At 36.6% G+C, this 20,893-nt stretch overlaps 2 protein-coding genes, 1 long non-coding RNA gene and 1 pseudogene across 18 annotated transcripts; 3 read left to right on the forward strand and 1 right to left on the reverse strand.

The window, feature by feature from the left end:
- On the forward strand, positions 25–1,985 carry LOC18777132 (annotated as a pseudogene). The gene is made up of 3 exons (XR_002271888.1): positions 25–138; positions 990–1,281; positions 1,676–1,985. The product of XR_002271888.1 is annotated as a protein SPIRAL1-like 3 (transcript).
- Positions 7,742–12,204, reverse strand: LOC18776612. 14 transcript variants are annotated; one of them, XR_002271768.1, is made up of 7 exons: positions 11,768–12,204; positions 11,374–11,449; positions 11,153–11,281; positions 11,011–11,081; positions 9,403–10,405; positions 8,771–8,949; positions 7,742–8,026 (listed from the first exon to the last, which is right to left on the reverse strand). It is a non-coding gene; the product is annotated as an uncharacterized LOC18776612 (long non-coding RNA). The 14 variants fall into 14 exon arrangements; XR_002271766.1 differs by having other exon boundaries at positions 11,153–11,291; XR_002271771.1 differs by having other exon boundaries at positions 9,403–9,495; positions 10,121–10,192; positions 10,285–10,405; positions 11,153–12,202.
- On the forward strand, positions 14,172–18,941 carry LOC109949131. Of its 2 annotated transcripts, XM_020563546.1 has the most exons (5): positions 14,172–14,499; positions 14,991–15,079; positions 17,436–17,941; positions 18,030–18,261; positions 18,357–18,941. In XM_020563546.1, exons 3-5 carry the CDS (start codon positions 17,450–17,452, stop codon positions 18,809–18,811), a joined length of 1,179 nt encoding a protein of 392 aa, XP_020419135.1. In that variant the 5' UTR covers positions 14,172–14,499; positions 14,991–15,079; positions 17,436–17,449; the 3' UTR covers positions 18,812–18,941. The 2 variants fall into 2 exon arrangements, with proteins under 2 accessions (XP_020419135.1, XP_020419136.1); XM_020563547.1 differs by lacking the exon at positions 14,991–15,079.
- On the forward strand, positions 15,254–17,407 carry LOC109949132. The gene is made up of 2 exons (XM_020563548.1): positions 15,254–16,563; positions 16,663–17,407. The coding sequence occupies exon 2, from the start codon at positions 16,711–16,713 to the stop codon at positions 17,233–17,235; it is 525 nt and encodes a 174-aa protein (XP_020419137.1). The 5' UTR covers positions 15,254–16,563; positions 16,663–16,710; the 3' UTR covers positions 17,236–17,407.

Consider the following 20,893-nt stretch of genomic DNA (forward strand, 5'->3'; position numbering starts at 1 on the left):
CTGTTTTAAAGAAAATATCTAACAATGGGCCCCACATGCCATTTGAATTTCACTATATATACAAAGTGTTGCCGCTGGGAGTTACTACCTAGTGCTCACGACTCAGATCCGATCCAAAGTCCGCAAAGCACAACACAGGTTAGCCTGCCTCTCTCTCGCTCTCTTGTTTGTTTCTCGAGAAAATGTAGGAATTCAAATTATCAAAGTCATCTGAACTTAGCGAAACGGAATTCTGGGCTTAGAATTTACTCTAGATTTTGTGGATCTGTGTCGTAGCCCTGGTTTTAATTACATATATTGAACATTGGGGTTTACACTTGTGCTTTTACTATGGAGTCGCCTCTTCTTATTCTTCTTGTCGAATCTTACTGTTATTAATTTTTGGTGGTTTATTATGATTTAGTGTGTTGGTGTTTGCATGGTTTGAAATTTCAAGTACATATTATTTCTATGAATTTACAATGTGTGGGGGTTTTTTGCCTCTTTGCTTGGTCCCTCGCTTGAACTTTTCAGATTGCAGATGTGTGAGTTTTCTTAAGCTATCTAATTGCAATATATTGAATCGCATCTGTTGTTACTGTTTTCAAGTCAAATTTAAGTCAAATTCTGCACTCTGAGTTCAAGTTAAATTTGGCTGTGACATGGGGATTTCATGTGACATGGGTAATATTGGGTTCTTAGTTCTTACTCACTTTTAACCATTTTTTTTTTTGTTTTAATTTAAAATAAATTGAGGCACATGTAAGGTGTAGTCTTTTTCCCCCATTGTATACTGTTGTGGTGTTGATTCTGGAGAGATGGATTGTGGCTTAAGAGCACATAATGTATCAAACTCGGAACTTGATTACAAGATTAGAACAGTTTAATGTGTGATGGCGTTTTCATGCTTCTACTTGTGATTCATTCAATGCTGAAGACTTTTAGTTGAAATTGTTTTAGTTTCATTCCTTTTTGGTTTATTTATAAATTGGTTAGAAATATTTGTGCAGGATTCATTCACTCTAGACGAAAAACATGGGTCGTGGAGTCAGCAGTGGAGGGGGAGAGAGTTCTTTGGGATATCTTTTTGGAGGTGGAGAAGAAATTAAAAAACCCGCCCCAAAGAAGGTTGATGCTCCTCAGAACCAGGCACCAGTTCCAAGCACTGAACCACCTTCTCAGAAGCCTACTGCTCCAACAACACCTGCAGAAGTCAATAAGCAGACTCCAGCAGGCGTTCCTGGGAACACTTCAAACAACTATTTCCGAGCTGATGGCCAGAACTGTGGCAACTTCCTCACGGTATGATCTTGTTCATAGTCACTATTTTCTCTGAATCGAATATCTATGCTTTAAAATTTTTAAGTTGTGACAAACAATATGAGATAATATTGATGGGGGGTATGTGCTACATCTGCCTTCAGATGATATTCAGGCCTCTTGGCTACCTTAATGAAGATGTTTCTTTACTGAATAGTACCTCTGCTTATTAAGAATTCTATCTCCTATGACATTTTCAGAAACATATTCATCCATAGTTTCTGTTTTCCTCTTGAAGAGGTTGTTGGCTAAGATTTGTGATTTGCATATTGTAGAATGTTGTGACAGGAAAGAATCAATTTTCTGGACATAGAAAACTTTTGTTACCCTGTATTTTTGGATATTCGTGGTTTAATTTTGAAAATGTGCTTGACAGGATCGGCCATCGACAAAGGTGCATGCAGCTCCTGGTGGTGGATCATCCCTAGATTACCTTTTTGGAGGCGGTAGCAATTAAGGCCCGGGGCCATTGATGTTGGAATCGTCAGTTTGGTTTGGTCCCTCTGTAATATGGACCCTCTGTAGATGGTTTCTTTCAAATATGCTGTAATATTCTAGTACTTCCTGCGTCGGGGAATGTGTTTTTTTTTTTTGGTCGAATGTGTTGGTTCTGTGCTTTGCTACTCTGTTAAACTTCCAAATTTAAGTTGGTTAATGATATTGGTTCACAATTGCACTGCGTATTATTATAGAAGCTTCTTAGAGTATCTCCAATCGATGGATATAAAATAGCAAAAGTTGAAGATTAAAGTTGCGCAAAATTTTACATGAATTTGAAGGCTATAAGAGATATGTCAAAAAGATTGACATCAAATACTATTTTGATGTCTCATATTCGTGTACATGATAGAGATATAATTTTAATGGACCTAAATAAAGGAGTTAATATGAGCACTGCCTTATTAAAGAGTGAAAGAGTTTTCCCATTTGAGCTGAATACAAAATTAATGACTGGTTGATCATTGCTTTGATAACACTATTGTTATCATGGATAATAAACAAATTGGTTTTTCAATCATAAATATGATTTAATATTTAGACTTGAGGAGGGGAGAAGATGAATGGCTTCTCGAGCTGGAGGCGGTTAGCTGTATAGTATTTTGCTTGCTTAGTCTCAGGAATATAGTCCAATTCCAATCATTAATATTTAGTTAGTTTCTAATTTTTGAGTTTTTTTGGGGCTGAAGAGGGTATAAAAGTAATTTCGTAGCTGTTATAAATAGCTATTTTCGCTGTAAATCAGCAAACCCAGACCAACTGCCATGGAATTTGCTTTCATTCTTCCCGCCCATCCAAAATTTTTGATAGGTACCAGTACAGAGTATTGCAAAACAGACAAAATAAGTATTTGGCAAAGTTCTATATCCCTTTCTCATTGATGCATGAGGTTGTTAGGGCCAGCTTGTAGGCTGCCACGTAAGAACAGGTGAACAGTTAATAAAAAATGATAGAATGGCTAAAGTAGCCTTTGAGGAAAACATAATGGTAATGGTTAATGACTAGGCTGGTAGGCATTCGTCCATGAGGACCAGGGATTCCATCAATTTTCCTCCAGTTTCTTGGGAAAATGTCTGCTAAGCGATTGCTTTTCTAAGCATCTGGCAACTCGATAAATGTTAGATCTTATTTCATCAATTTATCTTTTTAGCATTTTCTGTTCTACTGTTTTGATGATCAGCATTACAGATTTCGTTCAATCGTTTTCTTCATAATTTTGTCCATTTTCAGATCTTGAAAAACTCTACTTTCTCAGGAAAATATCTCCACGGTGAACAGAGTGAATTTCGGTAACATTCTGTAACTCTAATTTGGTGCATCAGTTGTCCTGTGACTCCTGTCTTCTCCCACAACATCAGTGTTAAAGTTTGAAGCATCATTTGTCTGATTATCACTCAGATTCCTTGTTCGGCCGAGCAAGGAACCTCCTCACGGCGCAGGTTCTTTCACTACCTCTGGGTCAAGGCTTTATGTGAGCGACCAAATGATATGGAGTGGGTGGCGATGAAGATTGAAGGTGAAACATAATGAAACGAAGAATAAGTGCATAAAGTAAAGTTGTTTCAACTTAAATATAATTTAAAGACAAATGCATAAAGTAAAGTGCGAAAGATAAATAACATAAAGACGAGAATTAAAATGCGATAAAATGAATCAAAGCGATAAATAAAGCAAGAACGAAATGAAAGCAATAAGAACAATAAAGTAAAATGAACTTGAAATTAAACTTAATTGAAGTGCGATAACAATGAAAAGTAAAGCAATTGAAATAAACTTGAATTTAAATTACAAGGAAATGTAAATTGAACGAGAATTTAAACTAATACTAAGAAAAAGAAGAATTGGCTACACTAAGTGCATGAAAAGTAAAATTCTAAGTCTAGGAAAAGAAAAGTGCGAGACGAAAAATAGGTTTGTCTGTCTGATGTTGTGTAACGACCTGATCCTAAATAAATTAGTAAATACTAATTTATTGAGAGAAAATATCATTTTGCCTATAGAATATTTTATTAGGTTTAAAATTGACTTTTTGACCGGGAAAGAATTTAGAAATTTCGACTATACCGTTGTGTAGAGTACGGTTAGATGAGTCCGTAGACATGTGGTGGGTTCGAATCGGAGTTGTAACGAGAGAGATACGATCAAAATACCCTCAGTGGCATAACCATAATTTTGGCGAAAATAGTTTGATAAAATCAGATATCTCTCTCTCTCTCTCTCTCTCTCTCCCCCCGACTGTCTCTCCCTCTCTCCCGCGTGCATTCTCTGTCTTTCTCTCCCCGATGGTCTCTCTCACTCTTCAAAATTCTGGCCACAATTGCGGACGGGACTGGTGCCAAAAGGACAGGCTCAGTCTCGGCGTCATGACCCTTCCCTTCCCCAACTTCGGCCGCCACTCCAGCCGCCGAAAAAGATGATTTTTAGCCGATTTTCGCTCGAACTTCGCCGGCTTCAATTTTCTCCTCCAGCCACCATTGTTGGCGATCAAGGTATGGTTTCCCACCTACTTTTCATGCTCTAGCTGCCTGTTGGGTAGGATTCGATTAATTTCTAGCGTATATAACTCGATTTACGAATTGAAACTCGGTTGGTTTTAGGATCAAGATTCCGGCTACTTCTGGTCAATTTTTGGGGTAGATCCAAGAACTAAAATGGTTCCAAATAGGGTGTTATACCTAGGGTAGGAGTCTTGTGTTGTAGTTTTGAGATTTTCCGGCGATGTGTAATCGCTTTGGGCACCCACGCGCTGTAGACTGGTGCTGCGGCGTGTGGACAGTGTAAAAAAAGGGCACTATGTCCCGATGTGATCTCCTGGTCCTCACGAGTGCGTAGGTGTACTCGGATTTCAATTTGGATACCATTTGAGTCTCGAACAGATATCACCTATTGCGAGTTATCCGAGTTTGATAGGTTGGGACCGTTGGATGGTCTTGAATTTTTTATATGTTAGTCTGCATATCCTTAGGATCGTATAGGATTTGACGGATTGTAAAATGGAGTTTTGGATACTCCGAAAATGCCAACCCTAGGGCTAGGTTTGTAGTACCCGTCCAATCGTGCGATCGTGAGCGATCCAACCGTTTGATCTGGACCAAACTTGCAGAACGTGTGTCCTAAGCCTTGGTTGACCGTGAGTCTTCTGAGGTAGTTTTACATTCCTAGGAGGATTATAATGACCCTAGTGATAGGTCTTGAGCGTTGTTGAGCTATGTTGACTATGTTGAGATTTTTAGACTGTTTATTATTATTGTAGGAAACTCTTAGATATTATTTTAATAATTGAAATTATGAAATTTATGTTTATGTACATGATCGTTAGTCTAAAAATAATATTATTTTCTTGATTAAATTACGTTGCAGTCTACTATAGGCTGGTATCACTAAAGTGGGAATACCTCTAGTATTAGTTTAGATAAGTGAGAGTATATCAGTTTGAAGTGCTATATGCACTACCCTAACTACCACCCTGTGATTGTTAGGTCCTACGTGGCATAGGTTATCCGGCGTGAGGACAGACCCCATACGTGACTTTGGAATTTTCGGCGTATGGGGAGATGCTATGATTGTTAGGTCACACATGGTGTAGGTTATCCGGCGTGCTGACAGACCCCATATGTGGCGTTGGAATTTCCGGCATATGGGGAGATTATATGATTGTTAGGTCTCGCGTGGCGTATGATTTTCCGGCGTTGAGATAGACCCCATACGTGGCGTTGGAATTTTCGGCGTATGAGAAGATTATGTGATTGTCAGGTCACCCTTGGCGCAGGATTTTCTGGCGGGATGACAGACCCCATACGTGGCGTTGGAATTTCCGGCGTATGGGGAGGTGATATGATGGTTAGGTCACAAGTGGCGTAGGATTTTCCGACATGATGATAAACCTCATACGTGGCGTTGGGAATTTCGGCGTATGTGAAGATTATGTGATTATTAGAAAGATGAATTAAGGATTATTATACTGAGTTGAGAACGAATAATGTTTGAAAAAGATTTTGTTTGGGATTTCTGTAATTGATTGCATGTTGTTGATTTTGGAAATTTTGTACGGAAGAATTACGTGTGGCTTGATCCCTCAGTGAGGATACATAGGCAGTGTGCAGCCGCTGACTAAACGTTATAATGTTGTTTTTAGGTTTGATTTTAGGGTATTATGGGCTGAGGTCCCTGGGACTATTGGTGATAATTCATAGATGGTAGTTGATGCGTGCTAGAAATTTGTGGGAAGTTATTTCATGTGGATTGCAGTGGTACTCATAAAATTTATTTGAGTTCCTTAATTGCATTGTTAGTATATTAATTGACTTAAGAGTAATGCTAGTAGTTTTGCCCTGATTTATTTGAAGGCTGGAGGCCCTGTCTGTAAACTGTGTGTAATTACATTGTGTGTGCTAGTAGTTGGGATATTAAACTGTAAATTTTTTATGCAGGTTTAAATTTGGGGAATGTGCAATTTACAGGGGAGACTCTGTCGAAATTTCAGTAAAAAGTCTCGTGCCCTTATTCCTTTTTGGAAAAAAGGATATAGTTTTAGAAGTGGGCCAGACATCGGGGTGATGTCGGAAATTTCCACAGGATTCGTCTCGGGTTTCGGAAAATTCTGGGCGGGTCCTGTCATGTTGTGTCTACTGTCTTCGTTTAGTGAGGTTTATATAGGGCATTTGTCAGCCCATGGGCTGGCCATTGAATGGCCAAATGTCAACCCTAAAGCTTTCCTTTTGAAGCCCCTTGAATTCGTGGGATTACATTGGTTGAAATATTCTGATTGCTTGATTCTCTCTTGTTTTGGAATGTTATGAACTATCATAAATCACCTTGATTTGTTTCCTTGTGAGGCTTCCATCACATGCACACTGACCTTTGGAAATCTTGGGCATGAATCCGTGGCTTGGGCCTAGACCTCTGACATTTCATCTTGACATCTGGTGGAACCTTCTGCCCCTTGAGTTTTTTAGAATTCTAGAGTTGGCTTAGCATCTGTCGACCATCCGCCAAGATGGGTGGTATGGGAACTCCAAATATTTGGTTGTTGGGCTTGGCCCTACATTGGACTATATTTGAGTTCTCAAATATTTGAATATTGGGAACTCGGCGGACATACCTCCTGCCGAACTTCAACTCCCTTGGCTCGACTTTACTTGCCCAAGTGTTGAGATGAGGGCGCCAAGGTGAGCAAGGAGAAAATTCGCTCCAGCCCAGCTTTTTGTAAGAGGACTGGCCGACCAAGGTATTTAAGGAGCGCCCAACCCAACTTTTTGAGAGGGAAGCATTCGACCACTTTTGTAAGGATATGCCCGGCTACTTTTTGCAAGGATATGCCCAACTACTTTTGCAAGGATATGACCGACCACTTTTGCGAAAGGAAGTGCCCGACTATATTTTTGAGAAGGCACCACGACCTTTGAAGAAAGGACCTCGGCCACCCACTATGTGAAAATTGACCTTTAGCTTATGATAATATCCATTGCTAAATGTACCTCAAAACCGAAGTATTGGGAACCGATGCATATACTATAGTGATACACTTCGGATATTATCTGTCGCTAAAGATTATTTACGACTTCGGTATTCACTTAATCGCCGATGCGTAAGTTGTTACCATGTGCCAAAACAGCGTTGACCTCCGATGCCTTAAACATTTAATAGCATCAGGGGATATATTAGAACTAATGCTAAATACTAATTATAGCATCAATGGTTTTGTTTATACTGAAGCATGTTCTGACTTACCACTTCAGAAAATATACCACTGCTGTTGCAAATTATGGTTTACGCATTCGTTTTTTGTGCTTATGCTGAAGTGAAAAGCCAACAAATAGTTTGACTTTCTACAAATATTATTGACCCTTCGGATTATAGGCTTCGATTCCCACAAAGTCCTGATGTTGTTTTTAATTTTTAACTTCAATTGTTATGACAAAACTGAAGTTATACACAATAGACATCGTTGTTACTAATAAAGTGTAAGCAATTTCCACATTTCCCATCACATTTTACTTAGTTTTTGTCTCAAAATATAGAGGCATCTCATCCATTTCATATATATTGCCATTGCAACATCTAAAAAACATTCCTATATATAATCCATACATAAATAAGCAAAATATTACCAAAACAAGGAGACTGTTGAAACTCAAATCCACTCTAGCACATGACATGCCCATTCATCTCGAACCTCGTCCAATTCCATTTGGGTGTAAAACGCCTTCTTTTTCCCACGACTCGCATACTGAAATGAAATGGAGAAACCATATAAGATTAAGAAAAACTATATAAAATTTTTACCAAGAAGCTAGCACAATCTTTAACATGAAGCTAAAGGAAAACAAAAATACCATAAAAAAAATACAGGGAATTCAACTTCAATTGTTAGAAGATTTTAGACAGCAACATTTTGTTTTGTTTTGTTTTGTTTTGTTTTTTTGTTTTTGAATAGAAATGATCGTATTGATAATCAAGAGGACAAGCTGTCCTCGACTAAACAGCAAGAGCAAACACTACTTAATTAAAAGCAGGAAACTAGAACCAAGAAGAAAACCACTGAAGCTACACCCCCTAAAATTTGCTAGAAAAACATCTAAGTAAACTTATGCTCAGACAGCAACTACGTCAAGGAAACAGAAACTGTAAGAAAGAAATCATGCACATTCTGCAGTAGATTGACCAAACAGAATGGTATATGAAAATACAACAATAAGTACAACCTATTTAGCATTCATCCACACACAAAAAAAAGTCACCTCAAAGCTGGAAACATTGCCAGAGCAGAAAAGGAGCAACATCAAACAAAGGAATCAAAAAACATTTGGTATTTCAGCTGTACCCAATCATCCAATCCATAACAAAGACTCAAAAAAACTGAAGCTGTTTATAATTTGTATAAGTACCTTAGTTCGAAATGCAAGGGATGAATCTTCACGAAAGAAAAAACAGATAAAAGAATAGAAACAAAACATATCTGTATCAATCTTACCCTCATCAGTATCTTCAACACTCTTCGAAAACCTCTTCACCGTGCCCATTGCATGAACACTCTGCATCTCAATATCAGTGCTTGAGCACAAGAAAAGATCCTCTGTTTCAATCTTCATACAGTCAGCTCTGCTTCCAATGTGCTGAACACTCTGCCACCAGACATCATTGTGAATTAACCTGCATGTCATAGCCAATGACACATCATGGTGAAACCAAAATTTTCCAGCATCGTAATTTGGAGATTAATATCTGCCCAGAAAAACCCAAGACATTTTAGGCTTTTCAACCACCAAAATTAGATATAAGTAAAGCTCTACTATAAAAGCCTTTTAGCCATATTTTCCACAAATGGGTCAACAACAGACTTTTTTCTAATTGAAAAAGAACTACTCGACACTTAATGCAGTCACCTTTATTTCAGATAAGAATTCAACAAAACTTTACAAGTTTTCTATATTCATAGAACTCACAAAAGGTTTCATTTTTATGCACCATTTATGGGCCTGCTAATCAACAAATAAAATGATACGCTTGATAAGAACTAGATAGTAGGAAAGTCAATACACTGCATAAAGAAGCTTTAAAGCACGCATGCTGATTCGCCAATACCAGGTTTAAGAAAATGCTAACCTCATCACTAGAGACGAACACAACAGGGGCTGCTTTACCAAGCTCAATCCCTTCAGCTATTAGTGAAGCCATCTTCTAGTTTAAAAGTATGGGCTGACATGAAAACAGAACCACAAATAAAGAAGAAGATAACAATAGTCAACATGATGAACAAACATTGAGCCAACTTTCCATAATAAAAAAACTGAAACAATTTTTAAAAAGAAAAAAAACATAGGAAAGCTAGGTCGGAGAAATAGTTGTCAAAAATGCATATTTTGTCACAAAGCCAACTTTACAGCAAAAGAAACCAATATGTCAAGAGTAAATTCCAAATTCAGTGTTTATTATACTAGTACTGTGTCAAAATCTTTACAAGGTACCGAGTATTGTCCAAGATTCTTATCATCAAAGTACATATATCCATTGTTGTTGCAGTCAAAAGCAAAGCAGCCCCCATCCATTGCTGCAGCAGTCAAAAGCAAAGCAGTCCCCATACATACCCAATCACATAATTTTTTCTTAGGGCAGATATATACTGTAGACAATATTCATATATGCTAAACCTCCTTAGAAGGCACAAATCAGCATGAAAAGATTGCAAGTACAAATGCAAAAAATAAAAAATAAACAAGGAATAACAAATCAAGCACAATAGCAAACAAAGAAGATACCAATTAACGTGTGTTCGCCCCAAATTGGGCTACGTTCACAAACTGTCTAAATCACTAAATAAAACCTTAGTTCATTGAGTGCCAGTCGGAGACAATCATTTGAGAGTATGAACCGTGACAGGGCACCTGTGCTTAACCTGCATTAGAACCCATTAGATGGTAGTTATTTATCTTTAAAAAGTGGAGAAATTTGTCATTAATGATAACTTAATTAGGCTATTCTTTGAACCCATTAGAATTTCCTCGGGGCATGTAGATGGTGTCTCCATACAAATTCACTACTCAACACAAAGACCAGCAGCTTGTGCACAAAGTGGATGGTATGCCACACAACAGGTATTGTTTGAACACTGGAAAGAAAAATAAAAGGCAGCAAAAAAATAAGAAACAGTTATCAAGGAATTTTCATACCAAACTGTATACATTTAAGAATGAAAAATAAATCAAGAAGATACCAAGATGTATATGTGTAAGTAGATATATCATAGAAGAACATCAATAAATAATTATATGAAAGCCAAGAAATTTCTAGCTTAGATACATATTTAAGCTTTTCCCGTAATATTCTAAAATGGATTAGAAATAAATGTTTTTTTTTTCTAAGACAGACTACGCCTCCCAGAAATGTAACCCCAAATAAAGAAAATTAGTAACTAGCAAAAGTGTAAAGATTCTACCAAATGCTCAACTTTGGAGCATTCATTAAGTTAATTCTTTTACCAGGACCAGGCACCCTGTTTTCTTCAAAAATGTAAAACTAAATGGACAGAATTCATTAAGTTCCTAGAAGGGAGAAAGTGGCAATATAAACAATCTTCACATGTAAAGAACGCAATGGATATGTACTTGTGAGCCAACTGGAAAAGGATGGGAGTTGCAGATAGTTGTTAGAAGATAACATTGCTAACGTGCCTAATTACAAAGAAAAGTGTAGAGAATATTTGTAATTGTATACCCCAGAAACTTGGCTGCCTCTGAGACAGAACCCTCAACTGCAAAAATGAGATCCAACAGAGCTTGCATTCCCTGCAAAGGAGAGTAGCTAGTGTTAGGATCGTTACATAGCAAAATGACTTAAATATAAGATAATTACATACCAAAATGAACTTAGGATTATTGGGTCCAATTTGGGGACCACAATCTGATCCTCTAATGGTAGACTTTGGGGGAAGAATTTGAAGAAGCTCATGAGGAGGGGAATAAGCATCAAGATCCAGTGTTCCTAACTAGACCAGACTAGCTCAAGACAAGAGTAAATAATCATTTGATAATTGAGGATTTGGAAATTAAAAAAAAGATTGAAATGGAGTGAACACACCTTTTAGAGCTATAAGAGCGCGAAGGCGAGCCAAGGCCGAGGCACGATTCATGTGTTGGGATCGGTCCTCCACAGCCTAAATTGGAATTCAATTAATTGAATATTGACAATTGAGCATATAGAGCGTTTAGAGCATTTAGAAGCAAAGTGGACATGATGGTTGAAATATAGCAGGCTTAGAAGCTGCGCCGCTGCTTCTTCTTGAAACTCCAACTACTCTAACCCATGAAGTTAAATATGATAATTTCCACCCTGACTGTGCCACGGCCATTCTCCCTTTATACAGATAAGTCTTAGAGATTCCCGCCGCAAATCGTTAAACCCCAACTACCCTAAACCCTAAATGAAGAATAATCAAACCCTAAACTAAAAAATTATATTTATAACAAATTACCCAAATTTGGGCGTTTGATTGATTGATGAAATCACCAGCTTTCGGTGATTCTGAGCAGCTTAGAGATGGATTCCGTCTGAGTGTGTTGGTTGAACTGAGTGCGTGCGTGCTTGCTCTCACTGATTTTGGTTTTGTTGGTTCTAATTTTCGAGAAGGCGATACAGATTGAGGAAAGTGAAGATGACGGCAGGGATGGATGGAGAACAGAGAAGAAATCGATGAAGAAGACAGATGCTGAAGGTGAGAGGGATGAGAGAGTGACTATGATTGTGGGTACAACGAGAGAGGGTTTAGGGAGACTGGGGGGTATCGCGAGAGAGAACAGAGGGAGTTTGAAGGTGAGAAGGATGAGAGCTCAGAGACTGACTGGGTATCGCGAGAGAGGAGAGTCAGAACGTATGGGAGTCCGGAACTTTTGGCATGTGCTAAACACAAAACTCAGAATTTATTCGCCCTTTTTCTAATGAACATGAAATATGGATTGGGTAAAAGTCACGCTAATATCACAATATAGTAGTGAAGAGCATTAACTACTATATACCCACAAACTCAAGTTCGAGATTTCTCATACATTTGGATCCATGGGCTTCCGGCCCAGATATAACAAAATATGTGGGGGGCCTCAATTCATCATTTGAGGTTTATACTGATATTATCCATTTCACGGTGTATTCTTAACAACCGAAATTCACAAAATATATTTCTTCCTTGAGGTGTCGATTATAACATAATCGAACTTTATTAAATTCATCATTTTCTTATGCCAAAGAAATATGTGGCGTACCACAATCTGTAATAATACCTCAAGGGTTGTCCATTTAACTGTTGGAACTTTAGGTTCTTAACACTGTTAGATTTTGAACTTCAGGCCAAAATCACATATTCTCATGGTATGGACATTTTTACAATTTTTTGTACATATTTCTGGACTTCAAGCCCTTACATAATTGTCCATGTTTTGAGGAACTTCTGGCATCTCATTTAATTGCTCATCCATGAGTTTAAGGAACTGCAGGTTCCCTTTTGAATGTAGTGACGGTTTACCCAAAATGGTTAATATTTATGCATACGTCACTATTCATGTATACGGTACTATTCATCAAGTCATGAATACGTATCTATTCATGTGTACAGTACATTTGCCAGTACAATTATTATTCATGTGTACGGCACTTTTAACCAATACGGTACTGTTACATCATCAAGGAACTCTAGGTCCTTATTTACATGTCAAGGATCAAGGATCTTCAAGTCCGATCTCTTATTTACAAGTATAGTACCGGAGAGACTGCCAGCTCTCATATCAATATCATCATCAAGGATCTTCAAGTCCTGATGTAATTGTATGATGAGGATCAAGGAACTTCCGGTCCTGATCTGCATACTGTAAAAAACTCATCATACAGAACAATTAATCCATAAAATAAATTGTTGGTAAATAAATTACTGGTATAGACGATAAACCCGCACCATACTTTAAATAAATGTAAATGTGCGGTAAAATAAATTCATAAATTAAATTGCTTGCTGTATGGACGTTAATCCCGCACCATACCTTAAATAAAATTAAATGTGCGGTAAAGTAAATTCATAAAGTATGAGGGTTAATTCCACATCATACTTTAAGTAAAAGTAAATTTGCGATAAAGTAAACGTGCTTGTATGGGCACTAATTCTGCTCCATACATTTAAATAAAAGTAAAGGCGTGGACGATAAACCCGCACCACCCTTTTAAATAGATAATGTTGTATGGGTAATAAACCTATACCATACAGTAAATAATGTACAGTAAAGTAATTTCATAAAGTATGAGGGTTAATTCCACATCATACTTTAAGTAAAAGTAAATTTGCGATAAAGTAAACGTGCTTGTATGGGCACTAATTCTGCTCCATACATTTAAATAAAAGTAAAGACAATTATTTGTGGGTTCATATCAACACCACAATCAAATAATATAATATTATTATACTGATATATTAGTGGAAAGCTAGACACATCATGTTGGCTTTTCTTCTTTTCATCTGCAAACTTCACTAGCTTTGGATGTTAGTATGAGTGTTAAATTGTGTGGAGAAATAATAAAATAATAGAAAAGGTAAGAGGCAGGGAGGTTATCGTTCCAGTTGGTTTGCTTGTATATCTCACTAGCAGACCACAACTCCTCCACTACTTTTCTTCCTTACATCAACATAATAGTTAGTAGTATAGATAATAGTGCAGCACAAAAATTATACCTGAGAGCTTCTCGTGCTGATAACGTGTTGTAAAATAACTGGGATATGTGCGAATATTGAGCTGCACGTAAAGTAGATGAGACATAGTATTTAGGTGGCGTTTGGCAACGCTTAAATTTTTTAAAAAGCAGCTTAAATAAAAATTTGGCATGAGTTGGGTGTTTGGTAAACCCAAAAAAAATCGCTTATTTTAAAAACACCCATCAGAAAAAGCAAAAACTCGAAGTCACCAATATGGAGCTTTCAAAAGCTGCTTAAAAAAAGAGCCGGTTTTCTCATTAATGAAAGTTTCATTATCCCTATAATACCCCTAAGTATTTCACAGAATGACAACGTTTGACCCTCTCACAAAATAGATCTTACGACCTTCACACTCTCTGACCTTCACTCTCACAGACTGCTCTTCTCACTATTCTTCTTCTTCCTCCCCCTGCATCTCAAAATTCCATCTCAATCAAGGACGTTAATTGCCAACAACAATCAGCTACTCATCAGTGAGTTCATCTTCCCATTACATTTATGATTTTTGGGTTTATATATGTTATGAAATTAGGTTTTTTGTTTGTTTCTACGAGATTGGGGGCTTTGTGTTCTTGGGGCTTTAGGGGGAAGACACGGGAGAGACAGAGAGACAGAGAGACAGAGACAGAGTTTTGCTCCTAGTTTGGTACTGGGTTTGTCTCTCCTTGCCAAGCAAGGAGAGATTTCTCCCTAGCTTGGTTTAATTGGCCTTTGGGTCAGATACTTCTCTCTCTGTTTCTGTTTCTCTGAAACATGTTTGTCCTAGATGCTTTTTTTCTCTACATTACACAACCATCATTGTTCATAGATTTGGTACAGTTCCAAAATCTGGTTCAGTTCCAAAATTTGAAGAACAAAACCCACTAGGCCAATCTGGTTCTTTATATACATAAATCTATATGTATATATATATATATACAATACACAATTCTTATTCCCATCTCTCCAATTGTTAATTGGCAAGGCTCCTCGAAGCTTCTTTTAGAGCTTTCCCTTTCTTTGGGCAAACTGACTTTGGATACAAAGAAGACCAAGCAGCGGCTGTCATACCTGGTAAGTCCATCTCTCGTTGTTTGATAGGACCTGGAAAAAGCATGCCATGAATGACTCTAGGCTTACTGAACTACAGGGGTTTCTATATATGATTGCAACCCAAGTCTCCAAAAGTCAGGTCCCTGTTGATTTTTCTATTGTCCTAACCTTGTTGTCTTCAAGCTCAAACATAATTCCTGTGGACTTTAGTTTTAGTTTTAGTTCTCTTTTAGTTACAAGACAAGAAAAGAGTGAAGAAGCCATTAGCTCCAAATCTGGGGGCTTCTCTTTTCTCAAGAATGAAAAAAAAAAAAACAAACAAAAAAAGATCCTATTATGTGAAACTGCTGTTCCATCTAAGTTGTCATCCATTATTGTGTTAAAAGATTTTTGGTAAATAAAGCTTTTATTTTTTAGTGGTCATAGTTTCAAGTTCTTCCTTATTATTATTGTGTTAGAAGATTTTTGATTGGGTAATGGTTTGAAGTTCTTCCTTTTATTTATATTTTTTGTGTTGATGGGCTTTATCAAAAGTGATTGTAGCATGCTGGTCATTGTGGTGGGGAACTCATAAACTGACATATGGTTGAAATATAAAAAATTTGTAAATTGGTATGAAATTGCATTCTCAGTAAATTATGGGAATGCAATATCATCTTGCCTTAGAACATATGATAGAAACAAAACATTTTAACCACAACACAGACTTAAGAGATTCAATAAACTGTTCCCTAATAAGCTGGAAATATTGGCTAAGACTTTATGTTATCTTTGTCTCCTCTTGGCAGAATAGGCTTGCTAGTTCCTCAAGTAATATATGTTAAAGATTAGGAAAATTATATAGTTCTTGTTCTTATGTCAATTGTGAAGGTGATCAGTTTATTTTCATGTGTGGATTCTTCTTGTTCTTGGTTTTCTTTCATGAATCATTACGAAAACTCTATGCTTGGACTCTTTGTCCCTTGTTTAGATTGAGAAGTGGGTTTAAGGAAGTTTTGTTGGGAGCCGTCATCATTTTTAAACATATAGGGTATAGTGGATAATATAGATGAATATTCATACCTGTGGGAAAAGAAAAGTTTGCTATTTTTATGCTTTTAGTATAATGTATATTGGGACAATTATTTGCTATTATCTATTTCTCATACTCAACAAATATTGCTTTAGTAAGGATGGGAAAGAATGTGGGAAGTTCATCAAAAGCTCCAGCGACATGGAATAACCATAATATATCCATATTATGTGATTTGTGCATCAAGGAGGTGGATGCCGGACGTCGTCCTGGCACTCATTTTAAAAAAGAATGATGGGAAAATTTGAGAGTCAACTTTAGTAAAGAGACAGGAAATAATTATGATAAAGGGCAATTGAAAAATAAGTGGGATGCACTCAAAATTGAGTGGAAATTGTGGAAAGAACGCGTAGGCAAAGAAACTGGTCTAGGGTGGAATTCGAGCAAAGGTACTGTTGATGCATCTGATGAGTGGTGGAATAATAAAATTCAGGTGTGTGCAATATTTCTTTTTAGATTAATCTTTTGTCTTCCCCTTTTTATTTTATTAACATGCATTTATATTAATAATTAATATGTCTTTATAATGTAGATAAATGCTGAATATGCAAAGTTACGTAAAAAAGGCATTAATCCTGAGATGGAGGAGAAGCTAGATAGGATGTTCATGAATACCACGGCCACTGGTGAACATGCTTGGGCACCTTCATGTGGTATACTCCCATCAGAAACTGAAGAGGCAACCATGGGTGATGTTATTCCACTCGAAGGAAGTGATGACTCAGATGAAATAATTCAAGCTATCAAAAATGCTACAAAGAAAGGGAAAAGGAGAGCACCTGAACAATTGAATAAAAAACAGCAAGATAAGAAAGGAAGAAAAGTTGGAGGTGCTGAAAAACTAGCTGGCCAAATTGACCGCCTTGTTGGTGTAGTTGAGAGTAGGAGCACAGCAACATCATTGATGATGAAAATGCAACTGGGCAGTAGTATTCCTGAAGTGATGGAAGTTGTATCATCTCTACCTGGATGTGAACCTACTAGCACTTTGTGGATGTTTGCGACTCGATTATTTTTGAATCAAGAGAAGCGAGAGATGTTCTCTACCATGAAGACTCCTAATGTCAAGCTTGCATGGCTAACTTATGAATTTAACAACCAATAGGGCAGTTGACTTATGACTTTGTTGTTTTTATGTTGGTTGACTTGTGACTTTGTTGCGGTTATGTTGTTTTGATAATTAGTTTGTTGTGCTTATGTTGTTTGGATAATTCACTTTATTGCAATGAATTATTATTTGGACTAAATTTACATCATATATTATGATTAATTGGGAGTGTTGATGATTATAACTATACGTTGCAGGTTTATTTGACAATATGGACAAGCCAGATGATGAAGATGCGGAGATTAACCTATCTATATGCGCTTGTGCACGAGCAATTGAATTATATTATCTGAAATATATTCATAAAAATCCTTGTATGGATTCTCCACAAACAGGTAATATTTGGTTGATGGAATTATTACATGGGAATGATAGGCGATGTCATACCATGTTGAGGATGGACAAAGATGTATTTTACAGATTATCTAATGAGTTGCAATCTAATTATGGGTTAAGGGGTTCTAGGAATATGAATTCCATTGAGATATTGGGAATGTTTGTACACATGCTAGGACATGGTGTGGGGAATAGGTTAGCACAAGAAAGATTTCAATACTCGGGTGAGACAGTGAGTAGATATTTTAGTTACATGTTGGATGTTGTATGTCGTATGGCAATGGATGTCATCAAACCGATGGATCGTGAATTTAGTGATATTCCACAAGCAATATTGGGAGAATCTAGATATATGCCTCATTTTAAGGTAAAAATTGCATCTATCACTTCTCTCTCATTTTTTTTGCTAATTATAGTTATACACATTGAAAATTTTGTCCAACTATCATTTTTAGGATTGTATTGGGGCTATAGATGGAGTACATGTTCAAGCTTCAATACCACCTCAAGATCAAGTACCTTATATTGGTAGGAAAGGGATGCCAACTCAAAACGTTATGGCCGTATGTAACTTTGACATGCAATTTATATTTGCATGTGCCGGGTGGGAAGGCACTGCACATGATACAAGAGTGTTTCTTTCGGTTCTACGCAATGAAAATTTAAATTTCCCTAAGCCTCCAAGTGGTAAAAATTATGGTCAATTAACCTTTGTGTTTTTCATTACTTACTTAGTCCAATTATGTATACATATTAAGAAAAATGAATGTTGTATTTCACAGGGAAATATTATTTAGTAGATGCAGGGTACCCACAGATGAGAGGTTATTTGGGACCATATAAAGGCGAAAGGTATCATCTCCCGGATTTTCGTAGGGGAAGCCAACCAACGGGTTATAAAGAGGTATTCAATCATGTTCATTCTTCTCTTAGGAGCGTTATTGAAAGAACCTTTGGAGTATGGAAGAAAAGATGGAAAATTTTAAGAGATATGCCTAATTATCCATTCAACAAGCAAGTGAAGATAGTCATTGCTACAATGACACTTCATAATTATATAAGGAGGCATGCCCAACGTGATAGACATTTTGATGCTTCAAATGATATCTTAAGTGAAGAGATAGGTGAGGATGTTGATGTACAACAAGAACTTCATAGTCTTCATGACAATGGAACACAAGAGATGGAAGCATTGAGAAATAGCATCGCTACAAGTTTAATGAATGCATCTAATTAGCTTCTTTTATATTGTAGTGATCTATTTGGGCATGTTAAAATTGAACAATTTTTGTATATTTGTTATGCTAACCCTCTTCGAAGCCCTCAAAACACATTGTTATTATTAATATAACAAGCATTTAGAACTAGTTTTGTTACAATATTAATTTATAATTTATGGTAATATATGTGTGCTAATTGTAGATTACAAATTTTGATTAAAAAAAAAAGTGTAAATTCAAAAAAGAAAACAAATTTATGTAGTGAAATTTGTTTTCTTTTTTTAATCCAGAAAAAGAATGAAGAAAAAAACAAACAGTTTCTTCATCATGCCCTTTTCTGTCATTATACATACTAAAAGCATTTCTGATAAAAATTTACCAAACACTTTGACTACTCACAGCAGTTTTTCATATACAGTTTACCAAACGCCTAGCTGCTTTTTTTCACAGCAGATTATTTTCGCAGCACAGCAGAAGCATTTTTTTTAAAAGCACAGCAATGCCAAACTAGCCCTTAACGAGGTTCGGCTATGCCTACATCCCCGGAGAGCAGCAGCAGTAACTTTTCCACTATGTAAAATAATAGGGCTACAACTTTGTGTTTACAATATGTATGGCTCACTCAATTTTCTCTCTTGGAGAATTTCTCTCTTGCTCTCTTTCCTCTCAACTCACTCACCCTCATTCTTCCTTCTCTTCCTCTTCTATCATTTCATCTTACATTACAAGCAAATATAATGCCTATTTATAGGCAAAGCAAATGGCTTGGTTTGGTGGGTGTGTGATTTGGTTTGGTAGGTGTGTGGTTTAGTTTGATGGGTGTGTGGTTTGATTTGGTGGGTGTGTGGTTTGAATGTTAGAGCATGTGGGCTTCACCCATTCTTCTTTACAACATAGACCCCGTTGTCAATTTATATATATATTTTTTTTTCAAGAATGTTGTTAAACAAACCCTAAAATTAAATGAATAGACTCGACTACCAAACTATTTATTGAATTTCTAATTTACCCTAATATAAAAGGAAGAAAAATGATATATTAAATTGTGAAACAAATATAAGTTTAATAAGTACACCCTACATATTCAACCCAATCAAAGCCTAAGCGAATAATCCTACTTCCAAAAACCTTAGTATTAGGGGTGACACTGACTAGGGTGAAGTCTTTATGGAGGGAAGCTAAGGTGAAAGACTGTTTTGGATTTTAGGTAGGAGAATCGGGAGAAATGCTTGAAAAGGGAAATGTTAAACAAAGAAACCAAGGTTGGGACACTCCGTGGAAGAGAGTCTTAGGCTAAAACCAATATATTTGCAGAGGAGCTAGGAGGTAGTAAGAGAGTTGATTTATTTATTTAGAAAGAGTTTAAAATAAAGGGGTTTGGGGCTGTCTGCAAGATGATATCTGCTCTAGTTTTCCACATTCAGAAAATCAAAAGAAAGGAAGAAGTTGAAGAATAAGATGATCAGCTTAGCAATCACACCTAGGAAAAGAAGGATATGCTGGTGAGTATCTTTCATTAAGTTAGAATACGTTACGTGTTCTTATTTAAGTTGTTGACCAATGTTATTCATGATTTTTTATTTATTTATTAAGTGCCATGAATAGATGTACTCACTAATTTTATGATTCATTTAACATCATTTTTTAAATCTTATTTTTATTATTGATCCTTTTATTATTATTATTTGTAACCAATTGGATTTTGTAGTCAGTTTTTTAATGGCAAAAAGGATGAAAATGATGACATTTGACTCACGGAGATAGACAGAAGAACTAAATTGGCTAATGGCTGGCTCCAATGACAGAATTGGCAAATAAGGTAAAAACACAGGGACTGTTTTGGAATTCAACTCAAAAATCAATCATAAAACTCTCAACTTTTTAAACTAACGAGGAAGGGAATATATTGTAAAAGGCATTAGTGACTTCTCTATCGGAGGCAAAGCGATGAGGGTGAATTTCTTTTGTGGGGTCAATGGCCCACAGTTTCCTTTTCGGGTTAAATATTCTTCTTCCCCGTCATCCATCACACATAATTTTTCTTTTTTAATCGAATCAAACATAAATGTAATTTTATACACAGATTACATAAAATGATA

This window comes from Prunus persica, chromosome G5 (genome assembly GCF_000346465.2).
Source record: "Prunus persica cultivar Lovell chromosome G5, Prunus_persica_NCBIv2, whole genome shotgun sequence".
NCBI lineage: Eukaryota > Viridiplantae > Streptophyta > Magnoliopsida > Rosales > Rosaceae > Prunus > Prunus persica.

Coding starts and splice junctions, on each gene's coding strand:
- LOC109949132 (XM_020563548.1), top strand. CDS start 16,711: ATGGAGGAGAAGCTAGATAGGATGTTCATGAATACCACGGCCACTGGT.
- LOC109949131 (XM_020563546.1), top strand. CDS start 17,450: ATGGACAAGCCAGATGATGAAGATGCGGAGATTAACCTATCTATATGC. Junction 17,942..18,029: donor GATATATGCCTCATTTTAAG/GTAAAAATTGCA, acceptor TATCATTTTTAG/GATTGTATTGGGGCTATAGA. Junction 18,262..18,356: donor TTTCCCTAAGCCTCCAAGTG/GTAAAAATTATG, acceptor TGTATTTCACAG/GGAAATATTATTTAGTAGAT.